The 24,004-nt window shown below is 44.9% G+C and overlaps 1 protein-coding gene across 3 annotated transcripts; it reads right to left on the bottom strand.

Moving 5' to 3' along the window:
• Positions 1 to 974: 974 nt before the first annotated feature.
• Positions 975 to 20,480, bottom strand: PLA2G7 (phospholipase A2 group VII). 3 transcript variants are annotated; one of them, XM_083495259.1, is made up of 11 exons: positions 20,458 to 20,480; positions 16,218 to 16,329; positions 15,758 to 15,908; positions 14,115 to 14,208; positions 12,964 to 13,032; positions 9,759 to 9,903; positions 8,436 to 8,549; positions 6,831 to 6,922; positions 4,559 to 4,729; positions 2,102 to 2,250; positions 975 to 1,313 (listed from the first exon to the last, which is right to left on the bottom strand). In XM_083495259.1, the coding sequence occupies exons 1-11, from the start codon at positions 20,463 to 20,465 to the stop codon at positions 1,201 to 1,203; spliced, it is 1,218 nt and encodes a 405-aa protein (XP_083351385.1). In that variant the 5' UTR covers positions 20,466 to 20,480; the 3' UTR covers positions 975 to 1,200. The 3 variants fall into 3 exon arrangements, with proteins under 3 accessions (XP_083351385.1, XP_083351384.1, XP_083351386.1); XM_083495258.1 differs by lacking the exon at positions 20,458 to 20,480 and adding an exon at positions 17,448 to 18,562; XM_083495260.1 differs by lacking the exons at positions 4,559 to 4,729; positions 20,458 to 20,480 and adding an exon at positions 17,448 to 20,270.
• Between the last annotated feature and the right edge of the window lie 3,524 nt (positions 20,481 to 24,004).

The raw sequence follows: 24,004 nt of genomic DNA, 5'->3' as shown, positions 1-24,004 counted from the left end.
ATTCCATGCCCGAGCCTGGTCCCACCTCAGCACTCATGACACCAGTGACGAGTTCAAGCACAAGTAACATGAACCATAGTAGCTTCTTGGAGCAGCTGGGCGTTGGAAATGGGAAGGCAATGTGCTGCAGTGATGTCTCTCTTACCTTAGGAATCATTTCCATAGAGTAGTAGTGGGGGACTGCTACATCATGGGAGTTGTGTCTCCCAGAAGTCAATCTTGTCCCTCATGCTGTTCAACATCTGTATGAAGCCACTGGGGTTTTAGAATGTTACGCTAGTATGTTGCTGGCATGCAACTCTACCTGTGCCATCTGAATCAGGAGAGGCTGTTGAGGTGTTGGACCACTACCTGGGGAAAGTAATGAGCTTCATGCGAGCCATTGTGGGTAGTTGAGTTTGGGAAGTGAGTGCACCTGTTCTGGATGTCATGACTTTCCTCTGCAAAGAGGAGGCTTGTTGCTTGGGGCTACTCCTTGAAGCCCAGGAGGCTTCACTGGCTAGGAATGCAATTTTATTGGCTAGGAATACAGGCCTTCCTGGGCAGATCCAGCTTGATGGCAGTGGGAAGAAAGAGCCCATGGTAGTGTACTCCACAGTGACACTGAACTTCACGTAATAGGTCTGATTCTTCTACTGGGACTCCTAACATGCTAACATAAAGAGAGCCTAAGATGATGAGGCTGGATGAAGCCTGCAGCCCACCTAGTCAAGCATTCCACTTGTGTGGAAGTGGGTGTTATAGCGATGCCTGTTTTTGTTTTTCATACAGTAGAGATAATGTCCTTTAAAGACTTAAACTGCACAGTATCAAAACCTGCATTACATATGAGTGGCAAAAAATGTGCTATCAATAACTGAAATGGAGGCCTCCTAATCTCATGTTTAGCTCCCCACCCCAATGTTTGTGCACATTAGGAACACAGACCTTGATCTGATCTGTTCTACACAAAGGCATCTTCAGGCAACAGAAGGCACGTTATTAACTGATGTTTACTTGGTATATTTCTTGGCTCTGGAAAGTAAATTAGCAGAGTGGTGGCACCTTCATATACTGCTGTTGTAACAATAAACCAATTATAATTTGCTGCACAGTTGCCTTCATGTTACAAAACTATTCTTCAAGCTCTCAATTTGCAGATAGTCAACAATCAAGAGCTCCTTGTCAATTGTTAAAGGGTCCACAATTTCCATTCTGTCTTTATTGTTTGGACTGAGGTGGCATTGGAGGTAGATCAATGTTGGTGCCTGGAATGACATCATGCCCTTTGCCTTCTAAGAGAGAGTCCCACTGGTCAAAATCTTTATTGAGACCTACAGAACAGAGGCGTAAATCAAATGAAAACATATCTCAGGGCAGAAGAATGATTAAAATCAGATATGGTGAAATAACATATCAGTGTTACCTTTTAATATCAAGCTTTTGTGACATGTTGGAGTTGCATTATATTAAAACTAATCTTCTTTTAGATGTCTGACATTCTGCTCCTACCAGTTATTTTAAGACTTTTATCAATGTTAGGTTGGGGGTTGAAATTTATTTTAAATTTTCAATCTGCTGCGCATATTAATAAATAGTATAGAATGGCTAGAACAGCCAGAAGGGCAAGAAGTCCAAATGGGCTTCTCCACACTTACTTTTTGCCCTATGCTTTCCAGGCAGTTCCATGCTTTCCCCGTCTCTCCCCTGAAGAATTCCTCAGGTTCCCCCCCCCCCAAGACTTCCTGCCAGTGGTAAGATGGGTGGAGACAACCCACATCATGGATCCCAATTCTCCCCTTCAGGAGAATGGAATTACACGTTCAGCTAACAGGCCCCCTCAGCGCCTGCCCAAGGATTTCAGATTCTGCAATGGGGCTCCCCCCTTCTCCTGCACAGACACCCCAAATGGCTTATGAGGGTTGGGGGTCAGGAGAGACCTCAGAACAGTGCACGGGGGGGGGGGGAATCATTCCGCCTGGTAAGATGAAATACTTGTGCAGATGGAACATTCATCATGGCTTGATGTTGAATTCCATCTTATGACTTTCAGATATTACCATTCGGATGGGGTAGACAACAAATCACATATAAAAATCATGTAGCAAATGTAGTAACTTACCTAAATGTTTCTGTAAGAAGGCTAATGAAGCTTTGTTGCTAACATCAATGGCTGTATTAGGATTTAATTGTCCCTTCAGTCCAAACATCTTTCCAACAATGTTGCCAGTCAAAAATGTAAAGTCTGGAAAACTCTGATGTACCGTTCCTCTGCAAATAGCAAATATATTTCCCAACTACATTACAGCCACAAAAGGGTAATTGTACAGTTATAAGCAACATCTTTAAAAATTAAGTTTTTTTGTTAAAAGTAAAGCATAATGGTTTTTTCCTTAGGATGGCAAAGGAGCACCTCTTATCACAACTGCATGTGATTCTCACCCAATTAAATCTAAGTAGGCTAATAAGGTTAATTTTAATCAATTACAGCTGCATACAGATGATAGTGAGGGTTGCAGTGCACAGTGCTGTGCAAAAGCAGCGTCACCTGACATCTTTGCCCCACCAATCAAAACATTTTATTCAAGCGAATATGCGTCCCAAATTACAGATTAGTAATTTGCTGTATCTTTTTGCCCTTATGTGTTGCTCATCAATGGATGACAGGCAGATACTGAAAAGGATTTGCTTTAAAATCTTTACTCTTTCTTTTCTGTAAGTCGCTGCAGACTGACACAACGGAAACTGGGATACAGAATGAAGTGGATGGGAGCTTTTTCATGAACATTTTCTAGGGACAGGAGAAGGGTGAGCCCACTATTTAGGTTTTGCTGTCGTGCTGAGAATCTTCAGAACTTGCAAAATTTTGCATTCAGAAGAAAGTTTCCCTTTCCCTCCAGTTTGCTGGTTCTGTTTTTTGAAACATGCAGGTTTTTTAAAAGCAGATAGTAACACCTGGAGCAGGGGACTGATCATTATTAGGAAAGAAGCAAAAATAGGGAGAGTTTAAGTCTTTCTCTCCCTCTCCTCTGCCCTTGTGGTCCTGATGAAAACCCATCATCTGAAGCATTTATTTATAGAGAGAGGAGAAAATGCTCCATGGGTGAAAATTTCCTCTCAACGCAGCTTCAGAGTTTTGCTTGGGGCTGCAGCAGGGAAATAAATAATTGATTTCTTTCCAGGAAACTGCTTAAATCTTGGAGTGGGGGCTAAGAACTATTCACATTTTTAAGAACCTGCGCATTATAAATGCAACTATACATTTAACATCACATGTACCGTATTTTTCGCTCTATAACACGCATCTGACCATAACACGCATGTAGTTTTTAGAGGAGGAAAACGAGGAAAAAATATTCTAAATGAAACAGTGGATGTATGATTTTTATGGTTCATGCTGTGGCCACAGACATGTGATCTGACAGTGAGTTTGGGGTAGCCCAATGCAAAAATCCTGAGGATCCATGTGGATCCGTGCTTTGTAACCACATTTTAAGTGGGGAGGGAAGGAAAAGAACTCAAGGGACAAGGAGCTTTTCCGCGGGGAGGAGGGAGGGAAAGAGCACTGTTGCTTTAAAGGTATACTTAAGGTATTTGCCCTGTGCCTGGGTTTTTTTTTCCATTTAACAGTTTGCAGCCTTTTCCTTCCGCTCCTTGTTTTGAGGCGGAATAGATTTGAGCAAGTGAGGAGGACTTGGGATTGCAGGGGATTTGCCATTAGCTGTGTAAAAGTGCTCCTCCTTGCAGCCTGAATGGTAAGCAGCCACCAGCAGCAGCAATAGAATGGAGCACAAAAAAGCGGTAGGGGCACTAGGACCCAGACAATGCTCAAATCTATCCTGCCTGAAAACAAGCTGCTCCATCCCAGCCGATCAGCTGAGACTCGGGGGATTTGCGAAGTTTTCCCCTCTCCCTCATGCCCTCCCCAGCCTTTTTTTTTTACTTCCTGGTTTTCACTGCGTGGCTCAGAGCTAGAGGTTGGTTTTATTTTGCTGCTGGTTGCTTAAATTTTATCTTTCCTGCCGTCTCTCTGCAGCCTCATTGCTCTGTTTAGAGAGCGCGCAGACCTTTGCAAGCGTCTCTCCCTCCCGTGTAAGCGGCTGCTGCCGGCTTTGCTGCTATGGCTCTCCTTCCCTCCCTCCTTCCTGGCTCCAGGTCGCTTTAAAGAAAGCAAAGTGAGAGCCTCGTAGAGCGTGTAAGTGGCTCCCGCTTTGCCTGACTGACGGCAGCCATGGCTCTGATCCGTGCATTCGCTCCTTAACACGCACAGGCATTTTCCCTTACTTTCTCGGAGCAAAAAAGTGCGTGTTTTGGAGCGAAATTTACGGTAGTTTTCCTGCTCTTTTGGAGGGCATGCTAGAGCCTGGATAGTCACAGGCTGCCTTGTCGCATGGGCTAGTCTGATAGAACCATTTTGCCACAGGACAGGTAGGACTGAAATAGAATTTGAAGATGAATCAGCTATGTGATCTAGCAAAGTGCTGTTTTCTTCCTGCAATAGCTTGCTGCCTTCACAACATGCACAGACAATTCCAGTTCCTCTGAAAATAAACTAATACTGTTGCAATTTAGCACTTACTTGATAGTGATCATTTTTCTCTCTCTGTCTTTGTAGTTAAGTTTCTTTATTTCTAGAATGTTTAAAGCCCATTGGAATTTTTCTGAATTAATAAACAGCAATGGCTGACGAACTCTAGGATACACTTCTTCACAAAGGGGTAGCATCCATGCATCAAGGGCAATGCCACACCTGTACGGGGGGAAAGTGCAAGTGTGGGGGCATGTTGGTATTAGTTGCACAAGGTCTATTCTTTACTTTTGGTGAGACTATATTCTGAGATCTGCAGAGGACGTGGGACACTAGTTCTATATATACTGCACCTCATTCAGCTTTTCCACAGGTTTCTCAGAGATGTTACAAATACAAGCTTTAGGAAGATGTTCTGTTCAAAGCCACATCTTGTTCCAATGAGTGGGATTCAACTCATGACCTGTCAGCAGCCTTTGACATGGTCGATCACGAACTCCTGGACCACTGCCTTGCCGACGTGGGGATCCAGGGCACAGTCCTTCAATGGCTGCGCTCGTTTCTCTCTGGTCGGGGACAGAGGGTGGCGCTTGGGGAGAATTGTCATCACGCCACTCCTTGGTGTGTGGAGTGCCTCAGGGTGCGATACTCTCCCCGATGCTTTTCAACATCTTTATGCGCCCCCTTGCCCAGCTTGTCCGGAGTTTTGGGGCTGGGCTGCCATCAGTATGCCGATGACACCCAACTCTATCTGTTGATGGATGGCCATCCTGACTCAGCCCCAGACACACTGACCAGATGTTTGGAAGCTGTGGCTGGATGGTTACGTGGGAGCCGGTTGAAGTTAAATCCTTCGAAGACAGAGGTCCTTTGGCTGGGTTGGGACGATATGGGGTTGGGGGGGGGCAACTCCCATCTCTTGCAGGGGCGCAATTAGTGCCAGCATCGTCCGTTAAGAGTCTGGGTGTAATCTTCGATACCTCCCTCTCCATGGAGGTGCAGATTACAGCTATAACAAAGGCGGCATTTTTTCATCTCCGCCAAGCTAAGCAGTTGGCTCCTTACCTCTCTCGCCCTGACCTAGCCACTGTGATCCACGTGACGGTCACCTCCAGACTGGATTATTGTAACTCACTCTACATGGGGCTGCCCTTGAGACTGACCCAGAAACTCCAGCGGGTGCAGAATGCCGCTGCGACACTCCTTACGGGGCTTTCACTGCAAGATCACATTCACCCGGTACTATACCAGCTGCTCTGGCTCCCGGTGGAGTACAGGATCAGGTTTAAGGTGCTGGTTTTAACTTTAAAGCCCTATACGGCCTAGGACCCTCGTACCTACGGGACCGCCTCTCCTGGTATGTCCCACAGAGGAGCTTACGGTCTTCAAATAAAAACATCCTGAAGGTCCCAGGCCACAGAGAGGCTAGGCTGGCCTCAACTAGAGCCAGGGCTTTTTTGGCTGCGGCTCCAATCTGGTGGAACGCTCTGTCACAAGAGACTAGGGCCCTGCGGGACTTGACATCTTTCCGCAGGGCCTGTAAGACAGAGCTGTTCCACCAGGCCTCTGGCCAGGGCACAGCCTGACTGCCTCCTTTGGCAATCTCCACAGAACTTTAGCTTGATGGTTGCCAACAATTTGATTTTAATTAATTTTTATAATGAAATGTTTTTAGAATCTTGTACTATTTTATTGTTGTTAGCCGCCCTGAGCCCGGCTTCGGCTGGGAAGGGCGGGATATAAATATATATATATATATTTTTAATGAGTCCTATCCATGAAAGCTCTGAACAGGGGCTTCTGCTTATGCAACAGGGCTTCCTCCTCCCTCTGTGTGCCCCTTGAAATTGGCCCTGCAGCCAGGGTGGGGGGCAGTCAGAAGAACCCTGGGAACAATATGCGGGGGGGGGGGAGAGGGATTGTTCTGTCTGGCAAACTGAAATGCTTGCACCACAGAACCATCAGAAGAGTGCATCACTGAATTCCTCCCAGTATTAGTAGTTGTGTTTTTATTTTATAAAGTGCCTTCAATCTTCTAGGCACTGAAGTGATATAAAAAACAAGACAACCTCTCCCCACAGTTTTATAATCCTAAGGCGCACAATAATAAAAGTGATATAAAGCCTGGTACCGGTTCTTAAGTTCCATAATGGCTTTTTACACAGATTTTACCAGATGCTATGGCACATGTCACCATTAGCGCTTCCAGTGTGTGCTCTTGGTGCCACGGGGTTAAGCCCTACCTTTTGAACAGAGTTTGGTTGTTAATGCAGGGGGTGGGGATCAGAAAACATTCACAGGCTTTTAAGATGACAGTTCTTACTTGAACTGGACATTTTTGCTAAGGGCCTCAATAGTTGTAGCAGCACCAAAAGAGTGTCCCATCACAGCTATTTTCTGTACATCAATAGAATCCTAAAAATACAAAAGATAAGAAAAACTGTTGCTCTTCTAGCTGGTTAACAACAACAACAACAACAACAACAATTTAGTCCTTATACCCTGAGAGTTAAACATGCTTAGACTTACAGAAACCAGGAGGCTAATACATACAACTCTTAAATGCCCAATGTTCCTTTTCAACCAGACCTTTGGCTGATTAATATTGTACAGCCTTTTTTAATATGTGGCTGTGGAAAGGGGGGGGGGTTATTGTTTCACTGTTTTGTTTTAATTATTTACTTGTGTTTTTATCTTGTACTTTATTCTGGGAGCCGCCCTGATATCTTATGATGAAGTGTTGAATATAAATTTAGTAACAACAACAACAACAACAACAACAACAACAACAACAACATCATCCTAAGAAGAAGAAGAACTGAAGTCCAACAACATCTGGAATCTTGCCTGCAGAAGAAGATGAGCCTGTCCAGTCCCCCTTCAGTTCTGCCTCCACCCCCTTGGCTAATCATGGGGTCTCAGAATGGTGACTCCTGCTGGGAGCTGGCTCTGACCCTATTAAAGCTGATTATAGATTATAATTTCTAGGAAACAATGGGAGCAGTTTCCCTTAACTGCTGTGGCACTGATCATGAGGTATTAGTACCCTGGTATTTGTACAAAGGTATGTGAGGAGGACACAGGTGGCGCTGTGAGTTAAACCACAGAGCCTAGGACTTGCCGATCAGAAGGTCGGCGGTTCGAATCCCCGTGACGGGGTGAGCTCCCGTTGCTTGGTCCCTGCTCCTGCCAACCTAGCAGTTCGAAAGCACATCAAAGTGCAAGTAGATAAATAGGTACCGCTCTGGCGGGAAGGTAAATGGCGTTTCCGTGCGCTGCTCTGGTGCACCAGAAGCAGCTTAGTCATGCTGGCCACATGACCCGGAAGCTGTCTGTGGAACAAACAGCTCCCTCGGCCACTAAAGCGAGATGAGCACTGCAACCCCAGAGTCGGCCACGACTGGACCTAATGGTCAGGGGTCCCTTTACCTTTTACCTATGTGAGGAGGATTGTGAGTCAATAACCAGCTTTTAGTCTTCATTCCTAAGGGAAAGTCAAGAAAGAATCTTCAATGGTGGGACATTGCTGTGAGAGGCAGGCAGCACTGCACTTCTCTTTATAGGGCACCGAGAGTTGGTAACTGAAAAGAGGAGTGAATCGCCATACTTAAAAGGAGCAAAAACCAGTAGGTGCCTCTGACAGTCACCTCAAAACACAACGCAGCTCTCTTGTGGTGGTGGCTGAACTGCTAGCACTAGTTTCAGCTTCTGGGTATTACTTGACACACTGCTGAAGAGCTCTACAAAACCAGCTTCATTGCAGACTGAAAAAATGAGCATTTGTGCCATGTACAAAGGCAGTTCCGCCATGTTTCAACAGCTGGGAAGTGTAGCAAACAGCACAAAGAAAGAAATTGGAAAGTCTGTAGCAAACAGCTTAGCCCATGTAGTTACTCAATTTGTATTAGGAGCCCACAAGTTTCTTTACCTTTAAAAGCGCCCAGTTAAAGTTCATTGGCAGCACATTCACTATTTGTTTTCCGGAATTAATATCAAGCATGAGGTCAAGGGCTCTAGCACACTCATCAGCTCTTTGTTGCACCTACACAAAAAGCAAACATAAATCATTATCCTTTTGGACTTAAAACAGCCAATGCACCAAGACGCTGATTTGATAAGCAGAGGAAATTTCCTATGAATCTATGGTCTGACATCAACAGAACCTAAGAAATGTGGTCAAAAGCTTTTTTAAACCAAGTACTGGACTTCATCTATAGAAACAGTCGACTTTGTTAATTGACATTAGAACTGCAAGTGTCAGATCACTCCGCAGAGGTACAGTACTTCCAATCTAGTTTCCATTAGTCCCAGAACCTCACAATTAGGTCACACGCACACCATACATGAAAAGAAATATTACACTTTTTCATGTATAATGCCACTTCATCAGTCATGGAGAGTCCTGGGAACTGACCTTGCAGAGCTACAATTCCCAGCGCCCTAAACAAACTACAGTTCACAGGATTCTCCACATCCTCCAAAAGGTTCTATCTAGCAAATGAAAGATGATAGTCTCACTGGGTGTATGGATGTGGGGTGTTTTTTTAAAAAATCCCAGAAATAATGACTGTCACCCCTCTAGAACTGCTGCAGAAATGAACCCTTGAGCTTGATTTAAATTTCTCTTCTCATGTGGTCTCGAGTGGGGCACTCTTCCCCCCACCCTATTTTATAAGAAAAGAAAACCTGACATTCAGAGGCAGAAGCAAGAGTCCACGGCCTCTGACTTGTTCTTGGATATATGAATTTCTCAGCATCCAACTCAGATATTCTGAATCCAGAAGAAGCTCCTCCTGTTTCCTTCTATCCAGTGTGCACCACTTACGGCACTTAGCACGGCTGGTTTTTGTTCTTGTTTTTCTTACATGATTTTCACTTTCTAGGACTAATGAGTGTCCCCCCCCCCCCCCAAGTAAAGAAAAAAGCCCTGGAATTGCTCTGGGATCTGTGGAAAGGTTCCTTCCTCTGGGGTAAATTATTACCAGAGAGCCCTGCCTGTCAACCAAAAGGAAGTGCTTCCAAGACTGCTCTATCCCAAACCCCAGAGACCCCATTTAATGTAAGTTCACATTTCCCTTTTTAAAATGCTAAAAAAAACCTGGAAAAGGAGCTTGTCCTTTTCCAGGACAAGGGAAGCAAACATAATCACCACAGCCAATGATTCTCTCATGTCATCTTCAACCTTCTTGAGAACTCTCTACTGCCACAAAAGCATACTGCTCCAAGATAGAGAACTTCTTCAAACAAATACCTGTTGTTGACGTAAAGCAACTTCATCTTCACCTGCTTTTAATTTCCTGTAATAGATCCACTCCTTGTGCAGTTCTGAGGCTTCTCCCTTTGCTCCTAAAGCAGGTTTCGCATTCAGGTAATATGTAGCTGAAGATGACTGGTCTCTAATAAAAAGAAAAATGCTGTTCTGAAGCCTCTGGAGTTCCCTTTTGAGATAGCTGTACTCCTTTCCTCTCAAGCACCATATTCTGCCTTTATGTTCAAGTAGAAATACTGAAAAACCAATTCGCAATTTACCTTGAAGAATTATAGTACTGAAGGAAACTTCTATTAAAAATGGTTGTTATTCTACTTTGCATGCAGAAGGTCCCCTGTTCAATCTCTGGCAACTCCAGGCAGGGCTGGGAAAGGCTTCTGAAACATTGGAGAGCTGCTACCAGCCAGTGTAGAATGGTGGTGGTCAGATGATAGATTGGGACACACTGGTAGACCTCTGGAGGATATAGGTATGGAGTTTTGATTCACAAGCAACTTTCCCCACCTAAATTTGGCTTCTGAAATAAGGAAAGCTAACAAGGAGTGGAAATCTACAGTGGTGCCCCGCAAGACGAATGCCTCGCAAGACGGAAAACTCGCTAGACGAAAGAGTTTTCCGTTTTGGAGGTGCTTCGCAAAACGAATCTCCTATGGGCATGTCAATCAGAACTTTATTAGCAAAGCCAACAGGCCACAGCTATACAAGAATTAAAAATAAAATAAAATAAACATAAAGAGGGGATAAAAACAAACAAAAGGAGGTCCGTCAGATGAACACGTCTGTCACTCAGATGGTGGCCCTCAATTTCACAGCTCTCTCGATGTACCTTGCGACCTTCTCTGTTGTCTGACTGTCCGTATCAGATAAGAGAAAGAACAGTATAATGTCTTGTGGACGGCCGGGGTTGGAGAGAATGAGTGGAGTAATAATCTCATTCCTTAGGTCTTTATAAAGGGGGCAGGATAGGAGGACGTGGGACACTGTTTCCGTGTTGCCATCTCTGCATGGGCAGAGTCGTTTTTCAAATGGAGTCTTTTGGTAACGACCTTCGAGTACGGCAGAGGGAAGAACATCCCATCTAGCCAATGTAAAGGCGCGTCTGTATTTTGGGATGGTTAATTTAGACAAATATGAAGCTGGGAAGTCAAAGTGGGCAGGGGGAAAGTAAGTATACCATGGACACATTTTCTTTAGAATAGTCAGGTTGTTTTGCCGTTCAATGTCTTTCAGGCGCTGGCCTATTAGGCTCTTTGCTTTACTAAGGCCCATTGATAGTAGGGATTGCGAATGCAGACCGCATGTAAGGAGTTTTTGATGCACAGTTTTGAACCACATGCTTTTATGGGGGTCTTGCATTACTAGAGGCAGTAGACCGGGTGGATTTAGATTAAGGCGAAGCCAATAGTTGAGAGTTCTTTGCCAGGTCTGAGTTTCTACAGATGGGAGGCAGGCCTCGAGTCGTAAAGCTGCGTTTGGGACACAGGAGGGGACACCGAATATTTGCCTTAGGAATTTAGACTGAACAGTTTCAAGACTTGAGCAGTGGTTCCCCGTCCAGATTTGTGCCCCATACAGTAACTGCGCCAGAGGTTTTGCCTGAAAGACTTCAAAGGCTGCTGGGATATATCTGCCCCCCTTCGTGTAAAAGAAGCGCGACAGCATCTTAATGCTTTGAGCTGCTTTTTCTTTGGCATATTTTTGATGGACATCCCAGGACCCGGTCGACTGGAAGACGATACCCAGATATTTAAAGGCTTTAACCTGTTCGATTGTCTGGTTATCCATCCTCCAGCTATACTGTCTGCATTTCCTTCCAAAAACCATGATTTTGGTTTTCTGATAGTTTATTACCAGTTGCTCTCTCCTACAGTATGCTGAAAATTCACCTATGAGCCTATTTAAGCCTATTCTTGTTCGAGATAGAAGTATCGCATCATCAGCATACAAAAGCACGGATATTGATTTGTCAGCCAGTTTGGGGGCATGGAAGTCCGGAGATGACAAGCAGTTAACCATATCATTGATGTAAAAGTTGAATAGAACTGGGGCCAGGATGCAACCTTGCTTGACCCCCTTGCTGACAGGAACTGGTCCTATAAGATGGCCATTTAACGAAGTTCTTACATACAACACCGTGTCTTTATATAAACAGCTGATCAAAAATAATAGTCTTTTGTCTATACTTGATGCGCTCAATTTGTCCCAGAGTCTTGCACGTGGAATTGAATCGAAGGCAGCCTTTAGATCGATAAAGGCTGCGTATAGCACCCCACGGGATTTTTTGGCATATTTGTCAATTAGGTAGGCTAGGGTGAAGCAATGGTCTATGGTGGATCTGCCTTGCCTAAAACCCGCCTGCTCTTCCGCTAAAATAGCTTCAGTTTCCAGCCAGCTGGTTAGCTTAATATAAAGATGTTTGGCATATAGTTTGCTGGGTATGGGCAGAAGGCTGATTGGTCTATAGCTCGCCGGGTTCTCCTATGGGCTTGCTTCGCAAGATGAAGATGTCTTGCGAGTTCCTGCGGGGTTTTTTTCCTCCCCCCCTTTTTCTAAGCCGCTTATCAGCTGATCCGATAAGCTGCTAAAAGCCGCTAATCACAGAACGGATTCTTTTAGTCTTGCGAGGCACCACTGTATGTGAAATGACAGTGAGCTCAGTTCAGTCTTGCTACTGAATACAAATCCCAGGCTCAGAATATGCTCAAAGGCACCTTAATCTTGGTTCCTAAATGTATGTGCTTTGCACCTGGCTCTCACTGGTAGATCCTGAGGTTCTAGTTAAAAAGCAAACAAATTAGATCTATAGGCCATAAGTCAACTCAGCACACTTGAGGCAAACATGCATGCCCATGCTGCTGTTGACCAGGAGTTATTAGGCCAACCGTTTTGGAGAATACTCAAATAACTAGAGTGCCACTCATTCCTAAAAGATCCATGAAGATGTTCAGTTCTGATGTCATGCTGTCCACACCTCTGAGTATCATTCAACACCCGCAAAGAAAAAGGAAGTCTGTGTAGTAAAATTAAGCTTTCTAAAATCTAATTCTAAAGTGCCTATTTTCTACTTTCTAAATCTAGTCCATACATCTTCTTTATTTACTGTGTTTCTAGTTAGTACTTAATCAGATATTTGTGTACATGCTTCTTCTTCAGCTAATACAAAACTCAAGATGTGTAGTCAGCATACCTATGCTCAACAGCAGCAACAACAAAACCCTGAGATGCCATTTCAGTGCAAATTGCTGAATACAGAGTTCTGTAAATAAAAACATGACAAATTAGTTATACAGACTAGTTCAGTCCTGACAGGATTTATAATTCATGTGCATACTACATCTTGATGATGATGAAGTTTTTTAGATGCTGTACACAGAATTTAAAAACCCAATTGTTCCACTTGCAGGTAAATCCTACATGTGAGCACAGTGAGCAGGGGACAAATGAACTTAAGGTAAAGTCTGAAGGAGAGCCCCTGTTTCATTCACGGAGGCTCCCCACATGCTTTAGAACCCCAGTTCTGCAGGGATCTAGTCACCGCATGTCGGGAGCCTCCATGGGCAGAGTGGGCTCTGCACTTCAGGCTGCGCTCTCCAACTGATGGAGGGTGAGCAACTGGGGTGGGGTTGGATGGCAGCAATTCGTAGTCACATCCCAGTCAGGTAGTAATAATTTTTGTAGGCTGAAACCATTATTGAGGACTGTCAACTTCATGAAACACATATTTGGATATATTATGTTGCTTAAATGCAATCATCTATACAGTGGTACCTCGGGTTAAGTACTTAATTCGTTCCGGAGGTCCGTACTTAACCTGAAGCACCACTTTAGCTAATGGGGCCTCCTGCTTCCGCTGCGCTGCCGAAGCACGATTTCTGTTCTCATCCTGAAGCAAAGTTCTTAACCTGAGGCACTATTTCTGGGTTAGCAGAGTCTGTAACCTGAAGCGTATGTAACCCGAGGTACCACTGTACAGTGATGCCCCACAAGACGAATGCCTCGCAAGACGGAAAACTCGCTAGACGAAAGAGTTTTCCATTTTGGAGGTGCTTCGCAAAACGAATCTCCTATGGGCTTGCTTCGCAAGACGAAAATGTCTTGCGAGTTCCTGTGGGGTTTTTTTCCTCCCCCCCCCCTTTTTCTAAGCCGCTAAGCCGCTTATCAGCTGATCCGATAAGCCGATAAAAGCCGCTAATAGTGCTAATCCACTAATCCGTCAATGGGCTTGCTTCGCAAGACGAAAAAAACCGCTAGACGAAGAGAATCACAAGAACGGATTCTTTTAGTCTTGCGAGGCACCACTGTATTAGAAAACACTCTACTACCAAAATGCAACACTACCTGAAAGCTCCAAGTCCGTGGGAGAAAATAATTAGGGGGTATTTTTCTCCAAGCTTGAATGCAGCGTTCCATTTTGCAGGACATGTCACTGAGCCTAAATTGAATAGAATATGCGTTTGTATGTATTATGAATTTGGGAAATGTCAATTTGTTGCTCTCATGCAAATAGTACTTCACACCTGAAATTGCTCTTCCTCAACCACCCCAAACAGTAGCTCATACATGTTTGAGCCTGTAGCAGCAGTTGTGACAGTATGTATCTGAAGCCACATGCATGTCCAGAACTCACGTATTCATATACACAAACCTGCAAGAGGTTTGGGATCTTTGGCTAGAGTTATAATATATATCTGTTTATGAAAATGAGTTTGCCTTTATTCCTACCTAAATAAAACAATATTCCAGGTGCAGTTTGACCAAGGGAGAATAGAATGGTACTATGACTTCCTTTGATCTGGACACTAGACTTGTGCGTTTTTCAGATATGGCTTGCTAGCTGTTATCATAAATGTTGAAGAGCTGCATTTGTTTGTGGAGTAAGGAGTCTGGGCAGTGTGACATGAAGCTGTCACCGCAGTTATTTACAGTATGTTTACTTCAAGTAAGAAGACTGATAGGTGCTGTAACATCTTGCACAAATTCGTTTCGGACGGGGGGGAAATCAACTGAACCTGTTGTGTCTGGAGTTTAGCATCTAGGACAGGAGTCACTGAAAGGAATTAAAGATAGCATCTAGATCAAGGGAAGTAATAGTGCCACCGTATTCTGCTCTGGTCAGATCTCACCTGGAGTACTGTGTCCAGTTCTGGGCACCACAGTTCAAGGAGGACACTGACAAACGTGTCCAGAGGAGGGCAACCAAAATGGTCAAAGGCCTGGAAACGATGCCTTATGAGGAACGGCTAATGGAGCTGGGCATGTTTAGCCTGGAGAAGAGGAGGTCAAGGGGTGATATGATAGCCATGTTCAAATATATAAAAGGATGTCATATAGAGGAGGGAGAAAGGTTGTTTTCTGCTGCTCCAGAGAAGCGGACACGGAGCAATGGATCCAAACTACAAGAAAGAAGATGCCACCTAAACATTAGGAAGAACTTCCTGACAGTAAGAGCTGTTCGACAGTGGAATTTGCTGCCACGGAGTGTGGTGGAGTCTCCTGCTTTGGAGGTCTTTAAGCAGAGGCTTGACAACCATATGTCAGGAGTGCTCTGATGGTGTTTCCTGCTTGGCAGGGGGTTGGACTCGATGGCCCTTGTGGTCTCTTCCAACTCTATGATTCTATGATTCTATGATAAAAGAACCTGCCCTACAGTTAAGTTTGAAATATTAAGTGAAATAAGCAAACTCGTCTGATAGGAGATATGGTGATCACAAGAATACTATTATATGAATTTTCAGAACAATGTCATCAAAATAAATGAAATTATAACTCAGGCCTTACATATGTTAATGAATGCATGAAATTATTTTCTCAGAAGAAGACCCGAGAAGGGACCATAGTTCAGGGGTAAAGCCATGTGGAATGTCCCAGTTTCAATCCCTGACATGCATTCCCTTGAAAGAAAGGAACTGAAACACAAGGGATGCAGTAAAACATGCTCTTCATTGAGTCCAACTGTATTAAAAATGTCCTTCAAAACTTACCAAAGTTGCATGTGAAAAAGAACCCTCCTAATGTCCGATTTATGTTCAGAAAATCAGATAGTCCATAATAATATTCTTTATTGGGAATCCATATTGTTTCTTCATCACTTGTACCAATTTGGGATGGGTAATAGAGACGCAAAAAACTTCCCTAGCAATGAATAAGAAAATCAAGTTATTCAAAGCTGCTTTCAAAAGTTTTAAAAGAGAAGAATGCAGTGGCAGATATATAGGTATGCATAATATGTGTAGACTTAAGGGGCCCTTCAGCTGAGGGGCCCCAAGTATACATTGTTAACTGAGAGGCTACCTTTGAAATGTGACTGTGGGGCACTATACATAATTCTACATATATAGCTGTTAAATCTATTAACTTGTACTTTGGATCACCTTCATTTTGTTTTGCGTAAGCTGCTTTGGGTGCTAAAAGAAAATCTGGTGATTTAACAGCTGCAGATACCTGAATGCTGTGGCCGGTCATAAGATCTGTGCATCCAACTGAGTAAGGGCCTTTCCCTTCAGGAATCCTCTCAAGGTTGCTCCCCATTTCCTTGGCACTTTGACAGGCAAGTCTGAAAAGCAAGATAATCTTACGAGTGTGTGGGTATAACTATGGGTATGTTGCAAAGGCATATTATTGATTTATTTCATAAAATCTATATACCACTTGATTATAAAAAACCAACCACCTCAAAGCAGTTTACAAGAAAATTGTCAACCATGCGGAAACTAAAGAGGCTTGGTCAGTCAGTGTCTGGACATAGTCTAAATACGCTGTCTTCCATTCAATTGAAAGAAATAGGCCATGCAGCTAGTAAATATTAATAACTAATTATGCTGAACTGAACATTTAAAATCAGTAAAGATTCTCCAAAACAATATAAAGTGCTACTGAAACTGAAAAGGACTTCAAAGCGATAATATAGCCCACAGAATATCTACTCTAGTCAGGAGCTGCTGAAGACCTACTTCAGGGGTTGGAAGGTTTAACTTGCCTGGGGCACATCGGACTGCGTGCGCACGTGCACCTGCGATTTCCTGCGTCTGCACAGATGCAATTTGCAGCGTCTGCATGTACAGACATGATTTCCGGGGCGCAGAAGCGAGTCCCCACACCGTGCTGTGCCAGTTTAGCGCAGTGTGTGTGTGTGTGGTGTGTGCGGGCAACTTAGTTTGGGGGCAGCTCAGGGAAAGGTCAAACGACCTCTGTGGGCCACTTCCAGCCCATGGGCCTTAGGTTGCTGACCCCTGACCTCCTTCCTCCATTTGCCCTCAGTTGACCGTCAAGATGGCTGAGCAGTTCTATTTGCGGTGCATCATGCACTGCTTAAATCTTGTTGAAGTTTTGTGCGTCTTGATAATCTTACAAATTTAATGTGGCTCTGATATTTAACTGCAATTATTCTAGTGTTCTGGGAACTTCAAATTGAAAGTTGGTCTAAAATAACAACATTAACAACGTAGATTATTCCTAATGTTCATTGTCTTTGTCACACTGAGAACTGGTTGGGGAAAGACACCATTTTTAAAGAATTCTTGCCTCTCTCGCCTGCTACCAAGGGCCTTACTTCAGAGGTGAATGTGCAACACCCTTGATTTGGTTTTGGGAGACATTTTGAATATGCATTGCATCCCTCATGCCCTTCCCACAGCAACACTACTGGTTTTTGTAGAGTTAGGAATGGCGTACTCTTGAAACTTTGCCCTCTGTGCTTTGGAAACCAGCTCCTTGGGTGACTGCCAACAGTTCTTCAGCTCCTTCTCCAGGGGACTACTGTTGCTGCTTTGGTGACCTTGGGGCTGGGCCAGAATACGAACAAAAACACAAACAAGCATCTCTGCAGGGGGGAAACAACCCACGACAATGGCCTAGATAAAAGACAAGGCACGGGGAACCCCTCAAATACATACACTTCCTTAGTGCCCATCGCTTAAGGCATGCCTCTAGGCCTAGTGCCCCCCATGTGGCACCCATGGAGCATCTGCATTCCTTGCCCCTCACTGTCTCCTTTGTCAGGAGGCCTGTTGCTCCTTCCCCCTTCCTCTTTCAGTTCTCTCATTTTCCAGGCAAAGTTCAGAAAACACTGTGACTGGAAAGGAAGGCAGGGAAGCAGAAAGAAAGAAAAGGGAGACGAGACCAGGAGAGATGGGAAAGGAACAAAACAGAATGCTTAATTCTCCTCCTCTCTGGGTGTTGGCATGGAATTGGATCTGCTTGTTCCAAAGCCTGCTCACTCTCCCAACAATCCCTGGATAAATTTCCTGGGACTTAAAAAAAACCCTCCACACATTAGAAGAAGAAAAACTTGTTTCACCTCCCAACCTGGCCACAGCAAGTCAGCAGGGAAGCATCTCCCTACATCTCCCCTTAGGTCTGCAAATGTTGAATTGATAAAAATAAAGACAATTTTTTAGCCACCAACAGTTCCAAAATCGATCATAACCTGTCACAAAGAAAATGAAGTTATGCCAAACAAATTCCACAGGAAGCTCATGAGATTATTAACTCCACAAATTATTATTCTGACCAATTCTTTGAAATATGAGAATTTAAAGTGTTGAGAACACTATCCTTAACGTTCTTCATAGGTGAAGAGAAAGATGCTCAATTCAAGAATGACATTTACTTTCATGGCTCATTTTCCAATTCAATACATTTCTGGAAAACCACACATTTAGTTTGGCTTTGCATGACATGCAGCAAACCTGTGTGAAGCAGTCTGATTCTGCTGAGAATTCTTGAAACTTTAGAACTCGAGCATTTTGGCTAGGATTCAGAGGGCAACCTGTGCACATCACAGCTTTTTAACTCCCCACCCTCCACTCCCCCTGCTTGCCCCAGAGCAGCCTTTCAGCTGATGTGTCAGGCAAGGCGCTTCTTAATCTAGACAGCCAAGCTTTCCCCTGGTTTCTCTCCTGCCTCAACCAATGTTCAGCACACATGCCGCTGCATGCTTACCCCAGAGAGCAAGGGCCACTGACTGAAGCAGGGCTTACTTCTAAGTAAAGTGAACTCTGGGGCACAACCTTCAAGTTAGTGCCTTTCTGCTGGCGCCTTGTTGAAAGTCATGCACAGACAAGCAGGGTATTGTCAAAAGTTCCTGCCGGACTTAGACTAGTTCTATGTCTGTGTGTCTTATGGAACGAATGCATGGTCCCTGGAGCCGAATTGCCCAGGGGCAAAAAACAGATCGTGCTCTTTTTTTCTTTTTTTTTTAGAAAGAGGGAAGGGGGTATTGAAACGAAGCTGTGATTGGCAAGCGATCGGGAGGGAGATAAGGCTGCGGGTAAAGGAGGCTGCTAGGGGAGGGGGGCAGGTAAAGACAGCGAACCTGCAAGGAGAGGAGACAGGAATACTAAAACAAGCAATGAGGAGAGAAATTAGAAGAAAAGGGGGAGCAAAAAACTGCTCTAGCTAAGGAAAAGACGCTAAGGCAAACAAGAGGGAAGGGGGTGTTGAAAGCAAGCTGCTAAGCTGCTGAGCAGCTGATCGGCAAGCAACATGAGGGAGATAAGGGAGGCTAGTGATAAAGGAGGCTGCCTGGGAGGGGGAAGGTAAAAGCACATGGATCCTCAGGATTTTTGCATTGGGTCACCCCAAATTCACCATCAGATCACATAGCACGTCCATGGCTATAGCCTGCACCAAAAAAATCATGCACCCACTGTTTCTTGGGACCACAATGGCGCAAAAACATGGTTACAAAGCACGGATCCACATGGATCCTCAGGATTTTTGCATTGGGTTACCCCAAATTCACCATCAGATCACATAGCATGTCCATGGCTACAGCATGAACCACAAAAATCATACATCCACTGTTTCGTTCAGAATATTTTCCCCCCGTTTTCCTCCTCTAAAAACTAGGTGCGTCTTATAGTCAGGTGCGTCTTACGGAGCGAAAAATATGGTAAGCCCCATTGAACTTGGTGGGCTTTACTTATGTGTAGACATTTACAGGTGTGTGCTTTTAAACACCCAGTTTAAGAGTCATTTGTGATTATGAATTACATCCCGGGGTGTGTGGTGTTTTTTTGAGGGGAGGAGATGTGGGGGTGTCTAGGTATGTCTCTGGGTCTGATATTTCCTTTTTCATGCATACATGGATGAATAATGTACACAGGACCTTGGAAGCGATACTAGACCAGATTCCCTTTCCTTCTAAGAATAACAATATAACAAACAGCACACAGCCATATCAGAATAAACCCCACCAATAAACTCCGTATACTGGTGCTTTTCTGCTAATAAGTGATGCCCCCCCCCTAAACTAGGCTGTGTCCTGACCTAAGCTTGGTTGCATAAGTCGCAGCACTACGGTTTCCTTTGTGAGAAATTTGACTACATACAGAGACACATGAGACAAGATTATAACAAATAGAAAAGTCACTCACATTTACATATTTTTAAGCGGAATCTTGAATACATGCACCATGTTTTGTACAAGACAATGCACCCACTGTTCTACATATGAATTTTTTAAAGTGAGCATCATCTCAAATAAAGAGAGGATTTAACATTTATATTAATGTCCTCAGTACTAAAAAAAAATCATCCTAAATACCTTCTGTGCCAAAAGGGCATTATGCTTTATTTGCCCAATTGTCTCTTGTATTAAGTGTGCTAGTTACAAAGAAATAAATTATTTTAACTTTTAGATATTTTAGATAACTTTTAACTATGATCTTTATCATCCTACCCTTTCATTTCACAAGGCTACTTTTTTCTTTTAAATCACAAACGTTGACTGTTAAGTTTTGAAATGACGACAGGATGGTGTGAAACGCCCTCCTTCCAGGCCGGGCAAGGGCGCTTTTCATCCCCTGGGCTTGGCTGCTCTGCCTCCCGGAGGGAAGAGGGACCACCGGATCCCGGAGCCCTTCGGGCATCTTCCACTGGCCTGGCTTTGCAATGGCTCTGGGCTGCCTCGGGGCATGTGGGGACCCAGAAAGGGGCTCCTCCTCCTCCCCCGGCGACCCTCTCGGTTCCGCGGAAGGGCGGCCGGCCGGCTCCCAGAGGGACTCCCGGCCCAGCCGGCCTCGCCTCCTCGGCCTCCCTCTCCGCCGGCCCTTCCCAGCCCGGGACAGAGGCGCCGCCGGGGACGGGGCTGAGGAGGAGGAGGAGGAGGAGGGCGGCGGCGAAGGCGAAGCAGAGGCCCCGACCCGCCTCTCCTCCTCTGCCCGGGGGAAGGGGGACACCGGCTTCTGCTGCCGCCTTCGCGGCTCCCCCCCCCCCGCCGCCCTCGGCAGAGGCGCAGAATAAAAATGAAAAGGAAGAATACCAATGCGTAGCAGTCTTGCTGCGAAGCAAGCGACCTTTCCTCCTCCTCCTCCTTCCTCCGCCCGGGGCTCGGGCCAGCAGCGTCCGCCGGGGCCTGTGGGAGGGAGGCGCCGCTCCGGGTCTGGTCGCCTCAGGCAGAGAGGACAGGCGGGATCCTCTTTTATTCCTCGGCTTCTGCCCCACCTTTTTCCTGACAGGAAAGGCAGCCAAGGAAGGACTGAAGTGGCCGCGAGTGAGGGGGCCGGGGCTGCCTCCCCACCCTTCATGTTTGGTAGTCTTTTCTTTATAACAAAAAACGCCACTATGAAAAAGGGAGAACTGAGGATATATAATAAAAAGGCAATTTTCTCTTCTTCAAAAGAATGATTAATAATAATAATAATAATAATAATAATAATAATAATAATTTATTTATACCCCGCCCCAGCCACTCTGGGTGGCTTCCCCCCCAAAAATATTAAAATACTGTAATACATCAAACATTAAAAGCTTCCCTAAAGAGGGCTGCCTTCAGATGTCTGGTAGTTCTCTTTGACATCTGGTGGGATGGCCTTCCGCAGGGCTGGTGCCACTACAACTTATCTTCTCGCAATGAGGGAACCGCCAGAAGGCCCTCGGCGCTGGACCTCAGTGTCAAGGCTTGAACAATGGAGGTGGAGACGCTCCTTCAGGTATACAGGACCGAGGCCGTTTAGGGCTTTAAAGGTCAGCACCAACACTTTGAATTGTGCTTGGAAACATACTGGGAGCCAATGCAGATCTCTCAGGACCGATGTTATATGGTCTCTGCGGCCGCTCCCAGTCACCAGTCTAGCTGCCGCATTCTGGATTCTACAGTTTCTGAGTCACCTTCAAAGGTAGCCCCACATAGAGCACATTGCAGTAGTCCAAGCAGGAGATAACTAGAGCATGCACCACTCTGGCAAGACAGTCTGCGGGCAGGTAGGCTCTTAGCCTGTGTACCAGGTGGAGCTAGTAGACAGCTGCCCTGGACACAGGCCTCCATGGACAGCTGTGAGTCCAAAATGACTCCCAGGCTGCGTACCTGGTCCTTCAGGGGCACAGTTACTCCATTCAGGACCAGGGAGTCCCCTACACCAACCCACACCCTGTCCCCCCAAAACAGTACTTCAGTCTTGTCAGGATTCAACCTCAATCTGTTGGCCACCATCCATCCTCCAACCGCCTCCAGACACTCACACAGGACCTTTACCGCCTTCACTGGTTCTGATTTGAAAGAGAGGTAGAGCTGGGTATCATCCGCATACTGGTAAACACCCAGCCCAAACCCCCTGATGATTTCTCCCAGCGGCTTCATATAGATATTAAAAAGCATGGGGGAGAGGACTGAGCCCTGAGGCACCCCACAAGTGAGAGCCCAGGGGTCTGAACACTCATCCCCCAACACCACTTTCTGGACACGGCCCAGGAGAAAGGAGCAGAACCACTGTGCTCCCAGCTCCTCAAGACGGTCCAGAAGGATGTTATGGTTGATGGTATCAAACGCTGCTGAGAGATCCAGCAGAACTGGGAAACAGCTTTCACCCTTGTCCCTAGTCCGCCGGAGATCATCAACCAGCGCGACCAAGGCAGTTTCAGTCCCGTGATGAGGCCTGAATCCCGACTGGATTGGACACTAAGTAAAAGCGAATCCCGACTGATTGCCACACATGGCTGATTACATGCAGGTTGCACAGATTTTCTTAGGCTGATTGATATGTTTTCCATGTAGGAAAAATATTTATGAAGTTGTCCTTGTTAGTTTGGAGGACACTGCAACTTGAGAAAGTTACTATGGCCAGGCATTGCTGTTCAAAAGAACACATGGATTTGAAAACTGTCTACTCAAGACTGATTCCTCTAGGATGTAACAATAGTCGTTCTAGATGAGCATAGCAGAATTTTGACTTTTATGTTTCATATTTTACATAGTTTGATGCTTTGTGATGTAGGAACATAGCAATTCCATAGTAAATTACTATGGACAAAAATAGTATACCACACCCTTCCTGCAAAGTTAACATAACATTTAAACCTTAAGAGGACTTTTTTTAAGGATGCAGGATTTTACTGCACTGATAGGCTAGGCTTACAAAGTCCGCACCCTACATCTCAGTGTCTGAAAATAGATATTTGTGTTTGTTTGTTTTTTGCTGTGTAAGAGGAACAGAAACAGCCACCATTTGAGAGTCACAGGAAATTAGAAAAGTTGTAAGTCAATTGATCTGGGAGAGTTCTTCCATGTTCTTCCATATAAAAGGATGTCATATAGAGGAGGGAGAAAGGTTGTTTTCTGCTGCTCCAGAGAAGCGGACACGGAGCAATGGATCCAAACTACAAGAAAGAAGATTCCACCTAAACATTAGGAAGAACTTCCTGACAGTAAGAGCTGTTGGACAGTGGAATTTGCTGCCAAGGAGTGTGGTGGAGTCTCCTACTTTGGAGGTCTTTAAGCAGAGGCTTGACAACCATATGTCAGGAGTGCTCTGATGGTGTTTCCTGCTTGGCAGGGGGTTGGACTCGATGGCCCTTGTGGTCTCTTCCAACTCTATGATTCTATGTTTCTCACCAGCACTGGGAATGACCAGGCAATGATCTGTCCATCTCAAAGGAACAAGTAAGAGCTCCCCCAACATATCACATTCCCTAACAAAACACCGGATTGAGAGTGTGCTCTCTCTGCCACGTGTATTTTGCCAGATCCTGAGATGGGTCCCTAGTGTGCATGATGGCTAGGAAGTCTCAAAGTGCTCCTGAAAAGGTTGTTTTTTCCCTCTTCAAGACCATATGTGCAATCTTTATACCCCTTCTATGCCCCTTCACCATTCTTCTATCCCAAACACAAACTCTGTAGTCTGACTAAAAATGGTATCAAGATAAATATTTAACATCTGTTTCTTTAGCACACAATACTGCTACTAATTCCATCCCATAGACATGCCTTTCTTCTCCTTGTATATTTTCTC

The sequence above is a fragment of the Podarcis liolepis genome (genome assembly GCF_965112155.1).
Source record: "Podarcis liolepis genome assembly, chromosome: 3".
Taxonomy (NCBI): Eukaryota; Metazoa; Chordata; class Lepidosauria; order Squamata; family Lacertidae; genus Podarcis; species Podarcis liolepis.
Note: the sequence above shows the minus strand (reverse complement) of the source record. Positions and strands in the feature narration are given on the sequence as shown.